Raw genomic sequence first — 24176 nt, 5'->3', positions numbered from 1 at the left:
CCCTGATTATCCCCTGATTATTTATTAGGGTTCTTCATTTTTATTAGGGTACTACATCTATAACCTATGGTCTAATCTTCAGGTTGCTGTTCCTTTGGATTCCGGCAGTATGGTCATATTGTTATCTGTCATGTATACTAATATTTGTGTGCTCATTTCCTTGTTTTTTTCCTTTTCTTCCCCTTTTTTTCTCTTTTCTTTTTTCTCCCCTTTTTTCCCTTTCCCCTGTTGCTTATTATAGGTTAGTTTCTTTTTTACCCACTCATTGATTCTTTTTTCTTTTATTCCGCAGTATGCAGGAGCTGAGAGCCGATAAATTTAGTCCCCGGATCTCCTTGGACACTTGCGCACCTTTACTAAGCCATCTTCTTTCTGTGAATCACAGCCCACGCACGTACACGCTGGAGTAAAAGGGGTTTTCTTCTTGAAGTTTGGACGCATGCACACTTTCGCTCATACCGGCACCATACTCGCGCGTGCGCATTTTCCATTTTTTCCTGAACTCTGCACCCGGAAGTACCTCGCACCGGCGCGATCATGATAAAAAGGGCGCTCCTTGTCCTTCTCTTCATTCCCGTTTCGGATCACGGTGATCCCCCACGTCCCGGACTCTATTGGGCTCCTGCTGCCCTACAGCTCCGCAAGCTGTGCCGTCGGATTGTTATCCTCAGGTAGTTTGTTTCATAGCTTAGACTGAGATCTGTTGGTCATTTTCCTTAGTTTAGGTGGCGATCATGTTTTTTATGTATATACATATATATTTTTTGCAGGGGGATTTCGTTTTTCTTTCTATTGAGCTATCTCCATATGAGTATAGCATATGTCTGCAATGACTTCCCTCACATGTATGTATGCTATATTCCAGAGTGGTTTTCCTTTTCCCGAGTGTTGACCTCCTATTCCTTTTGGTGGTAGCCATTATTAGCCATTATTGGCTCCGTTTGGTGTTTCCTATATCTTTGACCTGGATGGTCTAGTTCTTCTTTTTTTCCTTTTTTTTCCTTTTTTCCTTCTTTTTCCTTTTTTCTTTTTCTTTTCCTTTTTTACCATATCAGCTGTTATAATGTATTTTCTTTTTGTATGTTTCAGAACACAGACTTAACTTGAAACAGGCATATAGCCGAAACGTTGTATTAATTGTCTGTGAAACAAAAATCCTCATGTCCACATTTTTTATGGCATCGTATGAAGCTTGCTGATTATGGAATATCTCTGTTATGGAAAATCATTGTTCTCTTATTAAAGAATTATATGAACTTGATCTTTGAGTGCCGGAGTTCATCGTTATTGACTGTGATACCTGGTCAGGTGAACTCCTTTAGTGCAATCAGACATAACATCACTCCCCTTAGTGGCAGAGCGACATTACTGCAACGACCAGGACTCTGGGGCGATGCATATATGTAACACATAAATACATATAGACAGTATACATATATGATCCTTCTTATTATTTAGGATTTTCCATTTTCTAATTTAAATATGATTATTCAGTTATTGAAAGCTATGAAATCCAAATGTAACAAATTCAAATAGTCATTATGTTCTATTGTTATAATGCCTTCATTTATATTAGTCTGTTGTATACTGTACATAATAAAAATAACGTCCACGGCTAAGTAAAACCTCTGTATTCACATTGAATGCATAACCCTGTGGAAAGAAAAATAAACATACAAGAATGACCCTTACTTCTTGACTATTTTTCTTTTCTCTCAAGGATACCAGCTCATTTTCAAGACGATGCATTTCTTGCGTAAGACGCCCAATCTCCCTTTCTGATAGAGTCTTAAAATGTTCTTCACTTTCAATTTCTTTTTCTCTAGCCCTACAAAGAGACTGGAAGAAGAGTTATAATAAAGACCCCCTGTCTGTGTTATTGGCCAAATAACACACATTTTGCAAAAAAATAAACACGGTGCAAGAAAAGTAGTATTTTGTATCAATGTTTTGTCGATGTGGCACTGCTTCCCGCAGCTCACAAAGCAGCGCTGCCATCACTGCTCACATAAGGCTTCACGGTTTCTTCCACAAAACAAAAACCTGCTCTCAGAAACTTGATAGAATCAAAGTAGAAAAACAGCAGTAAATGACCAAAATGAAGAATTAAAGTATCAATGGGATAGGAAAATCTGTTTATGAGATAGATGATGGCTTAAAGTGAGATGCCCCAGATTAATTTAGGTGGATATCACGTTTATAGAAAAATTGTGAAAAATGCTACATCTTTAATGTACTTATATTAAAAGAAATGTTTTTATAATGATGTAACACCTAGAAGATATTTTCAAGTTAAATGCTGACCACATGTCACAATATTACCTGAATAAGAGTAGATGACTGTGCAGGCAGTGTCAGGTTTTGTTTTCTTTTTTAAAGCATCATGGTAATACCACTCATGAGACTTCTCCTGCACACAGAGTCAGGCTGGTATTTAAATTGGGTGGCTAAGGCTCTTTGAAACACTTCCCTCTCCTGCATAACCTAGCACTTCTCTCACCCCAGCCCCTCCTCTGCTCTCTGCTTTAGTCACCGGACACCTAACCTGCTCTCTCTTCAGTCACTCAGGCCCCTTCCTCACTCTCCTGCTTTCCACTTCACACAATTGGCCCCTCCTCCGCTCTCTTCCTCTCCTCATTTACTTCGGCCTGCTCAGTTCTCTGCTTCCCTGGTCTCTCCTCCACTCTCCTGCTCTTCCCTTCAGTCACCCCGGTCCCTCCTCCACTCTCCTGCTCTTCGCTTCAGCCACCCCGGTCCCTCCTCCACTCTCCTGCTCTTCGCTTCAGCCACCCCGGTCCCTCCTCCACTCTCCTGCTCTTCCCTTCAGCCACCACGGTCCCTCCTCCACTCTCCTGCTCTTCGCTTCAGCCACCCCGGTCCCTCCTCCACTCTCCTGCTCTTCGCTTCAGCCACCCCGGTCCCTCCTCCACTCTCCTGCTCTTCCCTTCAGCCACCCCGGTCCCTCCTCCACTCTCCTGCTCTTCCCTTCAGTCACCCCAGTCCCTCCTGCACTCTCCTGCTCTTCGCTTCAGCCACCCCGGTCCCTCCTCCACTCTCCTGCTCTTCCCTTCAGCCACCCCGGTCCCTCCTCCACTCTCCTGCTCTTCCCTTCAGTCACCCCGGTCCCTCCTGCACTCTCCTGCTCTTCGCTTCAGCCACCCCGGTCCCTCCTCCACTCTCCTGCTCTTCGCTTCAGCCACCCCGGTCCCTCCTCCACTCTCCTGCTCTTCGCTTCAGCCACCCCGGTCCCTCCTCCACTCTCCTGCTCTTCGCTTCAGCCACCCCGGTCCCTCCTCCACTCTCCTGCTCTTCGCTTCAGCCACCCCGGTCCCTCCTCCACTCTCCTGCTCTTCCCTTCAGCCACCCCGGTCCCTCCTCCACTCTCCTGCTCTTCCCTTCAGCCACCCCGGTCCCTCCTCCACTCTCCTGCTCTTCGCTTCAGCCACCCCGGTCCCTCCTCCACTCTCCTGCTCTTCCCTTCAGCCACCCCGGTCCCTCCTCCACTCTCCTGCTCTTCACTTCAGCCACCCAGGTCCCTCCTCCACTCTCCTGCTCTTCGCTTCAGCCACCCAGGTCCCTCCTCCACTCTCCTGCTTTTCGCTTCAGCCACCTCAGCCCCTCCACCACTCTCCTGCTCTCTGCTACACAACCAATGCACTTCCAGACTCATGTAGAACTTCAAAATGTATTTCCCCTGCTACAACAGAACTTTAGGGCCAGTGATTGGCTGCAGCATTCAAGTACATTGTAGTCTTTTAAATTTACATTTACGATATGTGCACATGAGGTCTTGAAGACACTAGTGGACCCTACAAGGTTTTACTAGGCGAAAATACGTTTGCAAAAAAAAATCTCAGCACAAGAAAAATTAACACATCCACATGTGAAACTTATTATTCCAAGATCTAGTAATTAAAATGTAATTTGTGTGAAAACCATATGTAAACTTTATTTTTTTGTGAATAATTTTGTCTAGCATGGGAAGTTTTGAAACTTTTCAAAGCATGTTATCAGAGGATTTATCTTCATTCCTGTAAATTAAAATGCATACAATTGACTTCCATACCCCTGCTTTTCTCCAGTCTCCTGCTCTGGCTCTAATCAGGAGCCGACAAGAGTGCGCACTGTCAGTGCGCATTGTAAGAATACCCACCATGTGGCCTCTGCTTTTCACAGTGCACTCTCTTGCCAGCTCCTTACTTCTGATCAAAGATTGTGAACACACTTGTCACAGTGATAAGAATCTATTGAGCATTGCCGAATTGCTTCAGGAGATTGTCCTGATAAGTACAATATTCGGAGGAGGGCACAGTGCCTGACCCTTTCACTGCCAACATCTGTACTCCAAATAAATATATAAATATGCTCTGATATCAATGCAGCTGAAGGCAGGGAAATGAGTTGGGAAACGCAAGGGTTTCAAAGCCAGTTATATGCATTTTTTACAGGAATGAAACTAATCCCCTACTAAAGTGATTTCCACAGTTTCATAACTTTCCATGGTGGACAAAATGATTTAAAAAAGATTATGGTTTACTGACTCATTAATCATAACTGTACATATCAAACTCATTTTTTTATCCCAGCAAAGCTGTGATCAAGAACTATCAAGTTAAAACTTAATGCATCAGAATAAAAAAAAAGCAAAAAAATGAAGTTTATTATTATTATTACAAATAGTTATAGACTCCTATGAGGCCACGTGCACACGTTTAGTATTAGCCAAAGTCAGGAGTGGAGGAATCTGAGGGAAACAACGGATTACGTACCGGTAATGCTCTTTTATAGAGCCACGACAGCACCCACTTGAGAGAGGGGATCCGCCCCTAGGAACAGGAAACCCTATGGAGAGAATAAAAGGGGCGGTCCCCCTCGCTCCCACAGTTGGGTTTACAGAGATTGCGAGGAACCGCCCACCAGACTTTAGTAGGTCATTCAATATCATCGTTTATAACTAGTTAACTTAAGTATGGCTAACTACAAGAACCAAACACCCTTAACCGTGCTTCTAAATAAAAAACCTATAAGGGTGGGTAGTGAAGGGGTGCTGTCGTGGCTCTATAAAAGAGCATTACCGGTACGTAATCCGGTGTTTTCTCTTCGCCACGACAGCACCCACTTGAGAGACTTTCAGAGATAGTCATTTGGGAGGGATCACCGTGTTAAGGACTGATCTACCGAAGGACAAGTCAGATGAAGCAGATAGATCTAATCTATAGTGATTATAGAAGGTAGTAGGCGAAGACCAGGTTGCGGCCTTACATATCTGTTCTATCGGAACCTCCGCTCGCTCAGCCCAGGATGATGCAATCGCCCGGGTGGAATGTGCTCTTACGTTCTCAGGCGGATTCTCCCCTTTGGATGAATAGGCCAGACATATTGCATCTCGAATCCACCGAGATAAAGTACCCTTCGTGATTCCGGCTCCTTTTCTATGAAAGAAACAAAGAGAGCCCTGCTCTTCCTCCAAGCACAAGTCCTATCCAAATAGGCTAATATGGCTCTCCTCACATCTAATGTGTGGTATCTTTGTTCTTCCTGATTTGTAGGGTTATCATAGAAGGAGGGAAGGAAAATTTCTTGCGATCTGTGAAATTTAGTGCATACTTTGGGTAAGTATGAAGGGTCTGTCTTAAGGACAACTCTATCTGGGAATATAGACATAAAGGGAGGATCTATCGATAGTGCCTGTATGTCACTTACTCTTCTCGCTGATACTAAGGCAACAAGAAGAGCTGTCTTGAGGGAGACATGTTTTATGTGAGCTGAATGTAGAGGCTCAAAAGGGTGATCTGTAAGAGCTTCGAGAACTAAATTAACATCCCAAGGTGGTACATGGGGAATTCGAACTGTCTCTGACCTCTGGCATGCTGCAACAAATCTGGCTACCCATTTATTACCTGCGATATCAAGACCATATAAAGGCCCCAGCGCAGAAATGTGTACTTTTAAGGTACTGACCGCCAGACCTAGGTCGCGCCCTTTTTGAAGAAATTCTAGAATCATAGGAATATGAATTTCGTTTGACAGGGCCGTTGGGTAGAGGTTTAGAAATTTTTTCCACACTCTTGCATAGATGGAGGTAGTGGACTTTTTCCTACTTAGCAGCAGAGTGTCAATCACTTTGTTTGAGAACCCTCTCATCTTTAGAAGCTGCCTCTCAAGTTCCAGGCTGTTAACCGTAGACCCTTCACCTGAGGGTGGTTGAAGGGGCCCTGGAAGAGAAGATCCCGATCCTCCGGGAGGATCCATGGGTCTGAGATTGACATAGCTCTCAGCCAAGAAAACCATGGCCTCTTGGGCCAGAACGGAGCTATTAAGATCACGTTTGCTCTGTCCTCCCTTATCTTCCTGATCACTGTCGGAAGTAGTATCATCGGGGGAAAGGCATATGCCTTTTTGAATACCCATGGTACTTGTAGGGCGTCGAAGATATCTGGATTGTCAGATCGGAACAATGATGCGAATTTTTTGACTTGCCTGTTTTGTCTTGTCGCAAAGAGATCTATCTCGGGAGTGCCCCACTTTTTTATTATCATACAAAAGATACGACGATTTAGAACCCATTCTCCTTGGTGGAGAGTGTGGCGACTGAGGAAATCTGCTCTCGAATTGTCGATTCCTCTCACATGTAGCGCTGATAGGGACAGGAGGTGTTCCTCTGCCATGGCTAGAATATTGTTGGCTATAGACATGAGTCCTTCCGATCTTGTTCCTCCTTGGTGGTTTATATATGCTACCGCTGTCATGTTGTCTGAGAAGACTCTTGTATGTGTTCCGTGTAGCTGCGGAAGAAATTCAGATAAGGCATGATAAACAGCCTTCAGCTCTTTTTTATTAGAAGAATCATCTGATTCTCTAGGAGACCACAGACCTTGCACTATTTGGTTTTCTAAATGTGCTCCCCAACCACTAGGACTGGCGTCAGTGAAAACAGTTTTTGATGGTTTAACCACCCAGGGGACCCCACTGGAAAAATGATTCGGATTTAACCACCAAGTGAGAGATTGTATCACATCTGTCGTTAAGGAAATACGAGTATCTAATCGGCCATGTAACCTTTCTTCCTCACGAAGTATTGTATACTGCAATTTCCTGCTATGGAATTGGGCCCACGGAACAGCTGGAATACAAGAAGTGAAGGAACCAAGAAGGGACATACCTTCTCTCAGGGAAATTAGGGGGTGGTTAATCACTGATTGTACTTTGTTTATGATTGCTATTTGTTTTGACTCGGGAAGAAAGCACATTTGATTTGTAGAGTCTAGAATAATTCCTAAAAATTTTTGCTCAGTTGTGGGGGACAATCTAGATTTTTCCCAATTTACTAACCACCCTAACCCCTGTAGGGATGAAATTGAATCAGATAAGCGTTGATGACATTGAGAAAAAGAGTTCCCGACTATCAATAGGTCATCTAAATAGGGTATTATGAGGGTATCTTTTAACCTCAAATATGACATTACCTCTGACATCAGTTTTGTGAAAACTCTAGGGGCTATTGATAGTCCAAAGGGCATTGATGTGTATTGATAATGCCGTATCTGACCTTTGACCATAACTGCCACCCGTAGATATTGTTGATGCTCTCTGAAGATTGGAAGATGATAGTATGCATCTTTAAGGTCAAGAACTGCCATGAAGCAATGGGGAAACAGAAGCTTAACAGTTGACCGAATGGATTCCATTTTAAAAGTTTGGTTCTCTAAGAAGACGTTTAGTCTCTTGAGGTTAATTATTGTTCTATATGATCCGTCGGGTTTTGAAATCAAAAATAAAGGGGAATAAAATCCCCTTCCTTTTTGATGAAAAGGGACTTCCACTAATACTCCTTTGGACAGGAGAATTATTATTTCCTGTTCCAAGGCCTCTTGTTGTGATGGTGAACCTAAGGAAGTCAAACAAAACGAGTCCGGGGGAACTTGAGAAAATTTTAATTTTAGGCCTGTAGTTATAAGGCTAGTTGCCCATGAATTAGAGGTTATTGCCAGCCATTGTGTGGAGAAGAAGGACAACCTACCACCAACGGGTAGATCTGTCCTAACGGGGTTTATCCTCAGGTTTGAAAGGGCGTTTTCCGAAGAAGGCTCCTTTTTGCTTAAAGTCCTTATTAGCCCAACGGTCCTGGTTTTTATAGTCCCGTCTTCTGTTGAACATGGGCTTTCGGAACGCTCTCCTATAAGATGGAAGATAAGTGTTATTGGGGAACCCTTTCTTCCTCTCACCCGCTTTGGTAATGATCTCATCTAACTGAGTACCAAATAGGTACTCACCCTGGGAGGGCAGACCACATAACTTGGATTTTGTTTGTGGATCTCCTTTCCACCCCTTTAGCCACAAGGCGCGGCGAGCCGCGTTGGTTAGACCTGATGATTTGGCTGCTAATCGGATGGAATCAGCTGAAGAATCTGCCAAAAAGGCAGTAGCTCCTCTAATTAACGGAATAGATGACATGAGTTTATTGCGGGAAAGGCCACCTTTTAAGCCTTCTTCCAGATCATTCAACCAAACCATCATGGATCTAGCGGTACATGTGGCCGAGAGAGCTGGTCTAAAAGCTCCTGTACAGGATTCCCAAGCTCTTTTTAAAAGGGAGTCTGCTTTCCGATCGAGCGGGTCTTGCAAGGATCCTGAATCTTCAACAAGCAATAAAGATTTCTTAGAAGTGGATGCCACTGACGCATCTACTTTTGGGGCTTTTGCCCATTTGGAGAAATCCTCGTCATTAAAGGGATAGCGACGTTTTGAGGAAGACGGCAACCCTCTTTGCCCCTGGCTTTCCCACTCTTTTTTGACTAACTCCTTTATTGCTGGAATAATAGGAAAGGAAGGTCTCTTTTTCTCGGACAGGCCAGCAAACATCATGTCCTGTGGTGTTTTAAGGGTCTTAGTATCTTCCATACCCATGGTGTTACGTACTGATCTGACTAAATTGTCAATGCTGTCTGTAGGAAAACATGTATCCTGTTCACCCTCCGAGGATATAACCTCTTGGGAACTGTCCGACTCCTTATCCTCAACCTCAGATGACTGTTCAGATATAGGAGAGCTGTATTTCTTCCTACTTCCAGGAATTTTATCCGAATTTCGAAAGGCTCGTAACTCCTCTCTTATCATGCTACGTATATCATCCGACCTTACTGAAGACTCCTCTCATAAGGTGGCTTCGATGCAAGACTGGCATAACTTTTTAAAATAGGTATCTGGGAGTGGCTGAGAGCATAAGGCACATTGCTTATGTTTGGATTTCCCTGTTCTTTTAACCTAGGGAATTAGATGAAAGAGGGAGTATAATCAGCTTAAAATAGGGTAGACACACACTCACCCCTGAAGCTGTCATAATACCAGCTGGAGAGGAGGAGACGGAGGCACAGATGGAGGAACCGACCGGTCCGATCTCTTTTCCCTGGCGCTCTTGGAGGATGATCTGCGGCTGCTAGTCCGGCTTCCTGGCGTAACAGCGTTAACTTCTGAAGAAGGCAACGTTGTCTCTTGAGGAGATGCCATGATGGACGCCGGGAATCAGCGCCGGCGTCCTTTTGTTATGGGGGCCGCCATCTTCTTCCTGCCGCACCCGGAAGTGAGTACAACATCCGGGTTGCGGCTCTGCTGTGCGCGCCTGCGCTTCTATCCAGCGATCGCGCAGGCGCCATCCTCCTCCTCCATCACCCCGGAAGTTGTAGTAATACTTCCGGGGGAGAAATTACTGGGCCACACGCTGCCTGTGCGCCACCCGAGGCTGGCGTCACAGGATCTTACCCCAGTGGTCCGGCCTGCAGGTCTGCTGGATGCTTCTCCGTGAGCCAGGCGCCTCCCCGATCCTGGCCTCACGGTACCTGCCAGCAGAGGGGGGAAGCTGAGACAGGACCCCCGACGCTGCTTCCAGCTCTGGAGCCCTTGCCGTCCCTATCCAGGTAAACCGCGCAAGCGGCGTCCAGGCTGGGAATCCTCTTCTCTCCAGGTCTCCCGTAGGAACAGGAAACCAACTGTGGGAGCGAGGGGAACCGCCCCTTTTATTCTCTCCATAGGATTTCCTGTTCCTAGGGGCGGATCCCCTCTCTCAAGTGGGTGCTGTCGTGGCGAAGAGAAAAGTATAATACAGACACGTCACCACTTCTGCATTTATCACCCACTCCTGGTTTAGGGTTATAAATACTGAGGTAAATTACTGACCAGATACTGAACGTGTGAACGTGCCTTAAGAAGTATATGTCATTGTATCAAATGAAAAACAGACTTTGCAGCAAATATGCCCCCTCATCACACATCCCATTGTGTACTACAGTCATACAGGACCCCACAGATGACACACTTCGAAGGGTCCTTCCTACCATAAGGCTGGGGTCACACAAGGGTAGCAAAAAAAACAGTCCCATACTCACCAAGTGGGCCGATTTTTTCTTAATGATCACCCTTGTGCAGTCTGTTTTTTTTATTCAGCAGCTACTAATCATTTAACCATTAATATTTTCCCGTCTTACAGAACTGCAATGTATTCATAAAAATGTGATTCTTTTTCTCCCATTGAACCGATTTCGGAGTCAATCGCATACCGGCGACTTGTAGACCGGAAAATTTTTCCTCACACCGACAACAGCTGAGAACTGCACTGCCCCACTGAATAACATTGGTCCAAATGCAAGACTTTTTTTATCGGATTGCACTTGTCCAATTTCTACACTCGCGTGATCGAGCCCTTAAAGTGATGGCATATCCCAGGTTTAATGGCGGTCTTCCTGCCGGGCCCACCCACTGATTTTTAGAATGTAGGATTGGTCTCGTCATTCTCAGGACCCACCAACCAGGTTTAATGGCGGTCTTCCTGCCGGGCTCACCCACTGATTTTTAGAATGTAGGATTGGTCTCGTCATTTCAGGACCCACCAACCAGGTTTAATGGCGGTCTTCCTGCCGGACCCACCCACTAATTTTTAGAATGTAGTTTTGGTCTCGTCATTTCAGGACCCACCAACCAGGTTTAATGGCGGTCTTCCTGCCGGACCCACCCACTAATTTTTAGAATGTAGGATTGGTCTCGTCATTCTCAGGACCCACCAATCAAAATCATGTGGATTATCATGGCAACATTTTATCATATTACAATACGGGAATACTCTTAAGACCCATTTATTTGCAGAATGTGCCATACTCCATTACCTGTGTGTAGCTCAGCTCTTGTCGGACGTTCTTAAGGTGGTCAGCCATTGCCTGAATTCGATCTTCCATTTCTTTTATCAGGTTTGACAAATTCATCTTCTCCTTTTGTTTTCTTTGTAACTAAAAGAAATATGATATTATTGTCGCCAGCAGGGAGGAAAAGAGGGACACTGCTGCGTGTTAGTATGGTGGTTAGGAACCTCAGGCCTGGCTCACACATTCTGCGCAAAGTTATTTGTTGGACATTTTGCAATATTCAGATTGACTCTTACAGGTAAAGAAAGAGAAAGAATGTCTTTATTATTTATTACCCTCTTAAGATGCCTTAAGTGTGACGTCTTGGCTTGTGTGATCCAGCTCCACAATATCTTAAAGGGTGTTTCAAAGAATAACTTTCTGGACTCACTAGACTAACCCTATGGAAAAATAACCAAATGAGCGGATACATCACAACTACAATACATGACCACTGCAGCCAATCACTAGGCTCAGCAGTGATGCCGATGTAGTTGGAACGAGACTGCCGAGTCCAGTATTGCCTGAAGCGGTCACTTGCACTGTAAGATGTAACCGCTGCAGCCTGTAAAGGATACCTTTCACCAGTTTTAACACGATAAACTGAACCTACCACCTTGGAAAATGTTATTTACCTGCAGACATATAGGGTTAATCTCTGGGTAAATAGCATTTAAAGGGCGGCTACAGGGAGAGAATTAACTGCCAGCGTTCAGTCATGGGGGCTGTGGACTGACTAATTACAGTCACCACTGACTGTGAGCAGCGGCTGTAAGCACGCCCTGGTAGTCTCACTGACAGCTGTCTCTGCACAGATGTTTGTCAGAGCCGGCTATCAATCAAAGTGCCGGGGCGTGCTTACAGTCGCTGATCAGTATAGTCAGCGGACGCTCCGTGCCTCTCCCAATAACTAAGTTCATTTTCACCCAGTAGCCGCACTTTCAGTAAGGTAGCCCAGCAGCATTGTCATGCTATTGACCTGTAGATTAACCCTATATCTGCAGGCATTTTCTGTGGTGACAGGTTCCTTTTAAATATCCCACAAATCTTCCTTACCTGACCTATCTATCGCAGTGAATGACATCATGCTTTCCCCTGTACCCGAAGTCCGCTGCCTCGGAGTAACCTTCGACTCTGCCCTGTCCTTCAAACCACACATCCAAGCTCTTTCCACCTCCTGTCGCCTCCAGCTCAAAAATATCTCCAGGATCCGTCCTTTCCTCAACCCCCAATCTACTAAAATGCTTGTGCACGCCCTCATCATTTCCCACCTTGACTACTGCAACATCCTTTTCTGTGGCCTCCCTGCTAACACCCTTGCACCTCTCCAGTCCATCCTTAACTCTGCTGCCCGACTAATCCATCTCTCTCCTCGCTACTCCTCCGCTTCCCCCCTCTGCAAATCTCTTCACTGGCTCCCATTCCCTCAGCGTATCCAGTTCAAATTGCTAATACTGACCTACAAAGCCATCCACAACCTGTCTCCTCCATATATCTCTGAACTAATCTCTCGATATCTTCCCTCACGTGATCTCCGGTCCTCCCAAGACCTCCTTCTCTCCTCCACACTTATTCGCTCCTCATCCAATCGCCTCCAAGACTTCTCCCGAATATCCCCCATCCTCTGGAACTCTCTGCCCCAACACGTCCGACTATCAACCACAGTCGGATCCTTCAGACGGAACCTGAAAACTCATCTCTTCAGGAAAGCCTACAGCCTGCACTGACACCGCTGCTGCCTCATCACTATCGAAGCTACCGCCTCACCAACACCGGAGCTACCGCCTCACCAACACCGGAGCTACCGCCTCACCAACACCGGAGCTACCGTCTCACCAACACCGGAGCTCCTGCAACCCTCAACCTACTGTCTCCTTCCCCATAATCCTGTAGAATGTAAGCCCACAAGGGCAGGGTCCTCGCCCCTCTGTATCAGTCCGTCATTGTTAGTTTGTTTACTGTATGTGATATTTGTAACTTGTATGTAACCCCTTCTCATGTACAGCACCATGGAATCAATGGTGCTATATAAATAAATAATAATAATAATAATAATAAAATTGGCCACATAAAAAGAAGAGAAGAACCGGCTTCCTCAGTGTGCTATGGTCTGACACGGAACGACACCCAGCTCTGCTCTCCTCTGCAGGTCACACTGCTGACGCCTACTGTGAAAGAGCTGCGTCAGTTCATGTCACACTGCGTTCTGGCGCCCATGTGGTGGCCCCACCGGGGCTTATGTCTGAACCCCCCGTAGTAGACTGTACCTGGGTGTCCGTCTCCAATAGGCGTACACGCCCGAAGATGATGCACGTTCGCCCGCGGGGGGTCAGACTTCAGCTCTATGGGGACCAATGAACGATTGCCAGAACGCAGAGTCAAAGCGCCCCGACACAGTGATAGACAGGTCTGACGTTCCCTGGGAGCCTTGTTTTTCCTGTATGTCGCTTATGATTGGTCAATGTTATACAGGAAAAAAAATAAACACCCCACAGAAAAAAGGGGGGAAGGGCTCGTACTTATGACAGTCTATGGGGTTATTCACGTGTCCATGTCGTTTTGAAGTCTGAGTGATCAGGGCAAAATCACCAAAATAGGTCCGATATCGATCCGAGTGTTGGATCAAAATGGGGGCAGGGCTATAATTTTGTTTCTGGTGTCCTTCAACAGCTCTTTGGTCTTCACCATAGTGGAGTTTGGAGTGTGACTGTTTGAGGTTAAGGACAGACAGGTGTCTTTTATACTGATAACAAGTTCAGAGCTGGTACACAGAGATGGCACACAGCTGATAGCACACATAGCTGGCACACACAGATGGCACACAGCGGATAGCACACACAGCTGGCACACAGTGATGGCACACACAGATGGCACACAGCGGATAGCACACATAGCTGGCACACAGTGATGACACACACAGATGGCACACAGCAGATAGCACACACAGATGGCACAAACAGCGGATAGCACAAACAGCGGATAGCACAAACAGCGGATAGCACAAACAGCGGATAGCACAAACAGATGGCACACAGAGATGGCACACAGAGATGGCACACACGGATGGCACAAACAGCGGATAGCACAAACAGCGGATAGCACAAACAGCGGATAGCACAAACAGCGGATAGCGCACACAGATGGCACACAGCGGATAGCACAATCAGCAGATAGCACAAACAGCAGATAGCACACACAGCTGGCACACACAGATGGCACACACAGATGGCACACACAGATGGCACACACAGATGGCACACAGCGGAAAGCACAAACAGCGGATAGCGCACACAGCGGATACCGCACACAGCTGGCACACACAGATGGCACACTGTGGGTAGCACAAACAGCGGATAGCACAAACAGCGGATATCACAAACAACTAGCACACAGTAAAAACCAAAAAAGAAAATGTAGGAAGCAGATGTCAAAAATATCAAAATATATTTATTACATAAATGTACAAAAAGAAAAAGAAAAAAGTTCATACATATATAACCTAAATCATAATAAACAATACATACTGTCCTCAGCAAGATACACATGCAATATAGGACTGTGCGCATACGGCCATGCAAGGCACCCTTACTATGTCTCCAAAAACAGTCTCGAAGAAAGCACAGAAAAAATCAGAAACTGATAACTCACTCTGGATATACATGACAATGGGTCATATGTAATGGGCAAAATGAGACTAAGTGTCCAGAAAATGCCATAAAGTCTGCCAAAAAAGTAATTTAGTAAAGAGACCCATATACAATCGTGACAGCTATCCTAATAAGGTGCAAACAGTGCTTAGTATAGCAGCCATCACTAATACCATCTGCCAGAGCCTGCCTGTGCTAGAAGGGCAAATACCCACATAACATATAGCATATCAGAAGGAGAGAAGGATGTGATACATGACCTGTACGTGCAGTCCTGTGTGCCCCAACGCACGTTTCGCGTATAGCTTCTTCCGGGGGAGTGTCACACTCCCCCGGAAGAAGCTATACGCGAAACGTGCGTGCGTATGTGGGTATTTGCCCTTCTAGCACAGGCAGGCTCTGGCAGATGGTATTAGTGATGGCTGCTATACTAAGCACTGTTTGCACCTTATTAGGATAGCTGTCACGACGGTATATGGGTCTCTTTACTAAATTACTTTTTTGGCAGACTTTATGGCATTTTCTGGACACTTAGTCTCATTTTGCCCATTACATATGACCCATTGTCATGTATATCCAGAGTGAGTTATCAGTTTCTGATTTTTTCTGTGCTTTCTTCGAGACTGTTTTTGGAGACATAGTAAGGGTGCCTTGCATGGCCGTATGCGCACAGTCCTATATTGCATGTGTATCTTGCTGAGGACAGTATGTATTGTTTATTATGATTTAGGTTATATATGTATGAACTTTTTTCTTTTTCTTTTTGTACATTTATGTAATAAATATATTTTGATATTTTTGACATCTGCTTCCTACATTTTCTTTTTTGGTTTTTGCTTATGATTATGGGAAGAGTCAATTGAATAGGCCTGGTTTTGAAATATATGAAATAATAACTAGCACACAGTGATGGCACACAGTGATGGCACACACAGATGGCACACAGCGAGTAGCACAAACAGAGGATAGCACAAACAGGATACCGCACACAGCTGGCACACACAGATGGCACACAGCGAGTAGCACAAACAGAGGATAGCACAAACAGGATACCGCACACAGCTGGCACACACAGATGGCACACAGTGGGTAGCACAAACAGCGGATAGCGCACACAGCTGACACACACAGCTGGCACACTCAGGTGACACACACACAGATGGCACACACAGAGATGATACACAGATGGCACGGATGGCATGCAAAGGTGGCACACACAGATGGCATACACAGATGGCACACTCACAGATGATACACACAAGGATGGCACAGACAGATGGCACACACAGATGGCACACACAGGTGGCACACACACAGATGGCATACACACAGATGGCACACATACAGGTGACACACACACAGATGGCACACACAGGTGGCACATACAGGTGGCACACACACAGATGGCACACACAGATGGCACACACACACAGATGGCACACACACACAGATGGCACACAAGGATGGCACACAAGGATGGCACGCAAAGGTGGCACACACAGATGGCATACACAGATGGCATACACAGATGGCACACTCACAGATGATACACACAAGGATGGCATGCAAAGGTGGCACACACAGATGGCACACACACAGATGGCACACACACAGATGGCATACACACAGATGGCATACACAGATGGCACACTCACAGATGATACACACAAGGATGGCATGCAAAGGTGGCACACACAGATGGCACACACACAGATGGCACACACACAGATGGCACACATACAGGTGGCACACACACACGGAACACACACACACAGGTGGCACAGACAGGTGGCACTGACAGGTGGCGCACACACACAGATGGCGCACACAGATGGCGCACACACAGGTGGCACACACACAGAGGTGGCACACACAGATGACACACACACAGGTGGCACATACAGATGGCACACACTGTCCGTCCTCACCTCATCCTCCAGCGCTTTATTCTCGGTATTGGCCACCGGTATAGCGAAGCCGTCGGCCCAGCGCAGCTCAGCCAGCACCTCCCGGCTCATTTTCCCCAGCAGCAGAGACCAGAGCACGGAGAGAAGGCTACGAGGACGCGGCTGTGGTGCTGGAGCTCGGGCCTGTCCTCCGGCTGCAGTGTGTTGTGCTCAGCGCCCCTAGCAACCGGCGCGGTCTCCAGGAAGCGGGAGGTTGTCAGCGGCCGCCGGGCAGCGCGGCTCCGGTCACACCCGGCATTATTCCAGCAGGACCCTGCAGATCACGGGGAGATATCACTGGGTGTCTCCGCACTCCGGGACTGCCCCTTATGTGATTATTACATTATTAGTATTATAGTTCAGAATTACTGTGATTATTATTATTAATTATAATTATAACATTTGTTTACTTTATCACAGTATTAATGTTATTAATAATAATAATAATAAATACTTTAACCCTTTCAAGATCTGGCGATTTTTCCTTTTTTGTTTTTTTTTCCTCATCTTAAAGGAGCCAAAACTTATATATTTTTTCGGTGACCGCTATATGAGGAGGTGTTTTATGGAAGACAAGTTGTTCTTTTTGTTGTCACCATTTATTTTGCCATATTGTGTACTAAATGGGCTAAAAAATTTCAAAGGGGGTGAAATGATTTTTGGGGTATATACTATGTGTTATTGGAGCGCCCCCAGACACAGGGCCGCGGGTTACTCGGTACCGGTCCTCTCTGTCTCAGTTCTAGGGTTGTCACGGTGGCTGGACCCGGTCCGTGACCCTGCTAAGGGGCGTCCAATGAAAGGGGTGATGAAAGTCGGCTAAGGTTTCGTGACGCCACCTGTGGTATTCGGTCAGGGTGACTGACGCTGCCTGGGGTCCACTGGGGTGGTGTGATGGCAGCTATATGGTATACCTTCCCACAGGTGAAGTATATCCCCAGGGCTTCCCAGTAGTGTAGGTGGTGATGGTGTGAGGCGCAGTTAATAACGAGGACACAGGGTTGCAGTCTCTTTACCTTTTACTGTAGACTTCGGGATCCGCAATCCAGAGCACTGTTAACAGGGCTGTCTGAGACCGGCCGGTCCGAAGGCACATCCAGAGATCCCTTTGCAGGTGGAAATCAATGCCTACCACTAGCGCCTGTGTGTTGTAGTTCTTCCCTACTGAGCATTCGAGATAGTCCTCACAACTTCTGTTCTCGTTCTTTCTCTCTCTCTCCGTCCCCTCAAGTTTATCTGGATAGGACGCACGCGTATGACGGGAAAGCTCGGAGCTATTCTGGGACCCTAGAGACGCCCCTCTCCACGCTTGCCTCTATGTCTTCTTAGGTGATGTATGGTAGACAGCCAACCTATAATCAACTGTCCTGCGGTATTTGAAGTAATGTATACAATAAATTTGGCACTCAAATTGGTTGAAAGGTGAATCTAATTGTCTTTATTACACGTCCCAGATACAGTTTCAACAGTTAAACGTTTTCGGTCCCACTGGACCTTCTTCAGAACAATTTCCAATTTATCTGATGCAAAATACCAAAAACAAAAAGGCATATGGAACAATATTTTAGTCTCTGTCTGGTTACACAATATCACATATTAGGTGTAAAAAAATAAAAATAACAAAAGATATGTCTACATAGAAAAACAAACAAAATAAAATAAGGAGAGAAATATCAAAAAATATCAAAAAAGGTATATACAATATATGATGATTATGCGGATGCTACCGCAGTCTACGATTAACTCCACGGACTATACATTTACTGCAGATCTGACATAGAAAAATTTGGATATAGTATACTCTGCTATAAAGAGCCCCTATGAGAAAAGGATATATGTTCATAGGTGAGGGGTGGAGCTCCCACGTGGATCAGAAATGAAGTGACAATATTTATTCATCTTTATAGCCTGATAAACTTAGTGCATGGTATAACGTGCCTAGGGATATAAAGCATATAGGGTGTTGAGATCTAAACACAGACTAAACCTATACCTGGAAAATAGAATATTAGTACCTGGTAGTGGTGCTAAATGGTATGAGATAAAACTGAAGCTGTGGATTAAAGTGTGTGGTGAAGATGAAGAGACATGATGAATGCTAAATATTGAATCACCTGGCTAGCTGATTAAAACATGTGGAAGGAAAAATCACCTTCTAGCGAGAAACTGTGGAGCAATGCTGTAAAATGTAAAAAATTACCAGAGGGAGAATGTGAGTAGTGGTGAAAATAATGCAGCATATGGGATAAATGTCCTTAAAAGAGGGTTGACAGGGGGCTTACCAATAAATGGGAAAACGAAGGGGCTCTAGGCGAACTAAGCCGCTAATGGAGTCTGTGGCCCATAATCTGCGTGATAAGGAAGCAGACAATAAGTTAAATGCCTGACCACCGTGTCAGATAAGACCGCTATCTAAGGACGCTGCATGAGGGGACCAGCCCGACTTACCAGGATGAGGAGCTCTGATCTGCGTGGCGCTGGATCACCAGTGAGGGACGCGCTGAATGCCCGGGTATTACTTCCGGATTTAAGTGCGGTCAAAGCGAGACGCTCTAGCGTTGTAGTTTGCTCTAAAATGAGACGTTAGATATCGCTATTAAGCGAAACGTTGGAGCGTTGTACTTTTTCTCTAAAATGAGACGCAGGAGCGTTGTATATGTGTCTGCTGTCTGTGTAGCGTGCTGGAGCGCAATATAGAGATATAAGGTGCTTAAACAAGGCTAAGGGAATATATGTGCGTGCTATGAAGATGTAAGCAGAAGGTTAAGGGTAGAAACCTTCAGTAATAGTCTACTGAGTGGCGTCCTATATACTATACCGTGAAGAGTGGAGGGTGCCACGAGAGAAGCATAAAGAAGGGAGAGGATTTAGCGATTCTAAAAGGATAAAGAAAACAGGATTAATTATGACATATCCTATTAAACAAATGTCAACCACATGTTCAAGCATAATATAAAGGTACAACTTAGAGGAAACTAGATGTATCAAAATCCCTATTAAGGCCTTTCGGTTCCAAAGTCTGTAGAGTGAAAATCCAATAGGCCTCACGTTTCTTGAGCAGCCTTGTCCTGCTCTGTCCCCTTCTCCCTTGGTCGATATGTTCCAATACCTGATAGCGTAATTGGGCAACGCTATGGCCCATAGTACGGAAATGGTGTGGGAGGAGAAGATGGTCCCTGTTACACCGTATGTTCGATTTATGTTGTGATACACGATCACGTATGGCTTGAGTAGTTTCTCCGACGTATGCCAGGCCGCAGGGGCATTTAATGATGTAGATTACATACGAGGAATCACAAGTGAAGAAGCCTCATATAGGAATGCCTTTTCCAGTGTGCAGATGGAAGACCTTGTTTCCCTTCTGGACATTATTACACTGCAGACAGTTTAAACAGGGAAAAGTTCCCTGTTTTTGAGTGCGTAGAAAAGTCTGTCTAGGTACTCGAAGGTCAGAACCTACATCTGCCCTCACCAACTTGTCCTTAATGTTGGTTGGGCGCCGGTAACAAGACAGGAAAGGTTGCTGAAATTCTGGAACTCTAGGATAGCTCTTGCTTAGAATGTTCCAATGACGGTGGATTGAGGCCTGAACCCGTCTTGAAAATGGATAGTAAGTATTCACGAATGGAATTCGTGGGACCAAATTTTTGGGCTTAGGGGATGAGTGTTTGGCTTGTGTTAAAAGGCTGTTGGGATAACCCCTATTGGAGAATTTCTCCTCCATTTCGTTCAGTCTCTGGTTTCTAGTATCATTATCAGTAACTATCCTTTTGACCCTCTGAAATTGAGATATTGGGATAGATTTTTTTATTGCCGTAGGATGAAAGCTAGTGTACTGAAGAAGACTGTTTCTGTCGGTGGGTTTGGTATGAAGGTCAATGGAAAGCCTGCCATCCGTATTTTTACAAACTCTAGTGTCAAGGAAACTGATGTTGTCGACACTGTATTGTCGACACTGTGTTGTCGACACTGTCTTGTTTGTTTGGTAAATGGTGTCAAAATTCTTTCTAGTGTAATGGCTAGAGGTGAGAGAATGGAATCAGTTGATGAAACTATGGGACGTCCCGGTGGTTTATGCAGATTTTTATGTATCTTTAGAAGTACATAAAAGATTGGTGTTATAGGGTCGGTTTTAATGAGATAATTTCTAAATTTTTTGTCTATGGTGCCCTCTTCAAAGTGATGATTAACAACTAACTTGATTTTAGAAGCTATACTGTTTGTTGGATTGTGAGGGATAGATTCATAAACCTGAGTGTCATTTAATTGTCTTATTATTTCGGACATGTAATATGTACTGTCCATCACAACGATGGCGCCGCCCTTGTCGGCAGGTTTTATGGTCAGTGTTTATCGGTGGATAATTTATCCAGAGCCAATTTCTCTTGTTGTGTTAAGTTAGTTTGATGGTGGAACTTCCCTAAATTGACCTCGCGGTTAAATGTCTTGATATCTTTTTCAACCAGAGAAATGAACGTCTCGATAGGGGGATAGTTTTTGGGTGGCATGAATGTACTAGGTGTCCGTAAACCTAGTTTACTAAGTTGTAAAGGGGCCGAGTCATTATGACTGACCACAGAATCAGGAATACCCTGGAAGTCTTAGACTGTGGAAGAATCTCTGGAGGTCCAGATTAAGTTAAAAAAAATTGAACTTGTATGCTGGGCAAAAAGAAAGACCTTTGAACATATATCCTTTTCTCATAGGGGCTCTTTATAGCAGAGTATACTATATCCAAATTTTTCTATGTCAAATCTGCAGTAAATGTATAGTCCTTGGAGTTAATCATAGGCTGTGGTAGCATCCGCATAATCATCGTATATTGTATATACTTTTTTTTATATTTTTTGATATTTCTCTCCTTATTTTATTTTATTTGTTTCATTGTTTTTCTATGTAGACATATCTTTTGTTATTTTTAATTTTTACACCTAATATGTGATATTGTGTAACCAGACAGAGACTAAAATATTGTTCCATATGCCTTTTGTTTTTGGTATTTTGCATCAGATAAATTGGAAATTGTTCTGAAGAAGGTCCAGTGGGACCGAAAATGTTTAACTGTTGAAACTGTATCTGGGACGTGCAATAAAGACAATTAATTTCACCTTACAACCAATTTGAGTGCCAAGTTTATTGTATACATTGATTGACGGGTTGGAGACCCTACTTGAGCACCATATCTCACCATCCAGTAGAGTGCCGTGTTTTGTACGGTATTTGAAGTAAGGCATAGAGTCAGTTACTTCCTCGGTGTTCCGGTCACCGGCTTCGCGCCTCAGTAGGATGTTGCCGTTCTCGGGGCACGACTCCTACTGGCTCACCTTTGTGCTTTGATCTCGTTTCTCACTTTCCACAATATCCTTCTCTTCGTGTCCTTTCTTGGGATACCGCCGCAAGGTAGTGCAGGCGCGGTTCTGTTGCTTTCTATTCGTTCTGCTAAGCCTCTGTCAGGAACCCACCCCTGACAGGTCCTCCCTGGACTCTCCCAGGCTGCGTTCTGTCCTAACTTCCTATCTGACCCCTAGTTTTACCAGTGTGAGGAGTGGCCTAATACATAGTGCCTTTTGCTCCCCCTAGTGGCCAGAGTGTGAAGTGTAATGTGTGCTTGTGATACCTGGTCAGGTGAACTCCTTTAGTGCAATCAGAAATAACATCACTCCCCTTAGCGGCAGAGCGACATTACTGCAACGACCAGGACTCTGGGGCGCTGCATTATTTCCCCTTATACTTTTGGTATCAATGCGGTGATCAAAAAAGGACAATTCTGGGGTTCCAATTTATTTTTCTTTTCAGCGTTTAAACGTGCGGTCTAAATAATTTAATATTTTGATAGATCAGGCTTTCACGGACACGGATATAACAAATATGTTTATTTTTTAATTAATTTTTGAACGTGTGTATAGGAAGACATTTATAGTTTTAGATATTTATTTTAAAAAAATGTATTTAAAATTTTGACTTTATTTCTTAGCCCCCTATCAGACAGGAATATGCAATTGCTTGTCACTTATTCTATACTAGGTGTTGGCCCGATTCTAACGCATCGGGTATTCTGAAATATGCATGTCCTCGTAGTATATTGCCCAGCCATGTAGTATATTGCCCAGCGACGTAGTATATTGCCCAGCCATGTAGTATATTGCCCAGCGACGTAGTATACAGCACAGAGCCACGTAGTATATTGCACAGCCCACATAGTATATTGCCCAGTCACGTAGTATACTGCCCAGTCACGTAGTATATTGCCCAGTCACATAGTATTTTGCCCAGTCACATAGTATATTGCACAGGCCACGTAGTATATTGCCCAGTCACGTAGTATATTGTCCAGCCACGTAGTATATTGCACAGGCCACGTAGTATATTGCCCAGTCATGTAGTATATTGCCCAGTAACATAGTATATTGCACAGGCCACATAGTATATTGCTCAGCTACGTAGTATATTGCCCAGCCACGTAGTATATTGCACAGGCCACATAGTATATTGCCCAGTCACGTAGTATATTGCCCAGCCATGAAGTATATTGCACAGCCCGCGTAGTATATTGCCCAGTCACATAGTATATTGCCCAGTCACGTAGTATATTGCCCAGTCACGTAGTATATTGCACAGGCCACGTAGTATATTGCCCAGTCACGTAGTATATTGCCCAGTAACATAGTGTATTGCACAGGCCACGTAGTACATTGCTCAGCCACGTAGTATATTGCCCAGCCACGTAGTATATTGCCCAGTCACTTAGTATATTGCCCAGCACAGAGCATATTGCCCAGCCACGTAGTATATTGCCCAGTGATGTAGTATACAGCACAGAGCCACGTAGTATATTGCACAGTGATGTAGTATATTGCACAGCGACGTAGTATACAGCACAGAGCCATGTAGTATATTGCACAGCGACGTAGTATACAGCACAGAGCCACGTAGTATATCCCAGCCAGGTAGTATATTGGCAAGTCACGTAGTATATTTCCCATCTACATAGTATATTGCCTAGCCACGTATGTCACAGGTTAAAAAAAATAAATACAGTGGGGCAAAAAAGTATTTAGTCAGTCAGCAATAGTGCAAGTTCCACCACTTAAAAAGATGAGAGGCGTCTGTAATTTACATCATAGGTAGACCTCAACTATGGGAGACAAACTGAGAAAAAAAAATCCAGAAAATCACATTGTCTGTTTTTTTAACATTTTATTTGCATATTATGGTGGAAAATAAGTATTTGGTCAGAAACAAAATTTCATCTCAATACTTTGTAATATATCCTTTGTTGGTAACGACAGAGGTCAAACGTTTTCTGTAAGTCTTCACAAGGTTGCCACACACTGTTGTTTGTATGTTGGCCCATTCCTCCATGCAGATCTCCTCTAGAGCAGTGATGTTTTTGGCTTTTCGCTTGGCAACAC

At 44.7% G+C, this 24176-nt stretch overlaps 1 protein-coding gene across 2 annotated transcripts in view; it reads right to left on the bottom strand.

The window, feature by feature from the left end:
* CCDC39 (coiled-coil domain 39 molecular ruler complex subunit) overlaps positions 1 to 17060 on the bottom strand; it is a 154420-nt gene extending 137360 nt beyond the window's left edge. For both annotated transcript variants that reach the window (XM_069727254.1, XM_069727255.1), the window contains exons 1-3: positions 16747 to 17060; positions 11157 to 11276; positions 1693 to 1839 (exon numbers count right to left, since the gene is read on the bottom strand). In XM_069727254.1, coding sequence (XP_069583355.1) covers positions 1693 to 1839; positions 11157 to 11276; positions 16747 to 16836 — 357 coding nt within the window. In that variant the 5' untranslated portion in view covers positions 16837 to 17060. The remainder of the gene's footprint in view (positions 1 to 1692; positions 1840 to 11156; positions 11277 to 16746) is intronic.
* Between the last annotated feature and the right edge of the window lie 7116 nt (positions 17061 to 24176).

This window comes from Ranitomeya imitator, chromosome 5, assembly GCF_032444005.1.
Source record: "Ranitomeya imitator isolate aRanImi1 chromosome 5, aRanImi1.pri, whole genome shotgun sequence".
Lineage (NCBI taxonomy): Eukaryota > Metazoa > Chordata > Amphibia > Anura > Dendrobatidae > Ranitomeya > Ranitomeya imitator.
This window is presented reverse-complemented; position numbering and strand designations above follow the sequence as displayed.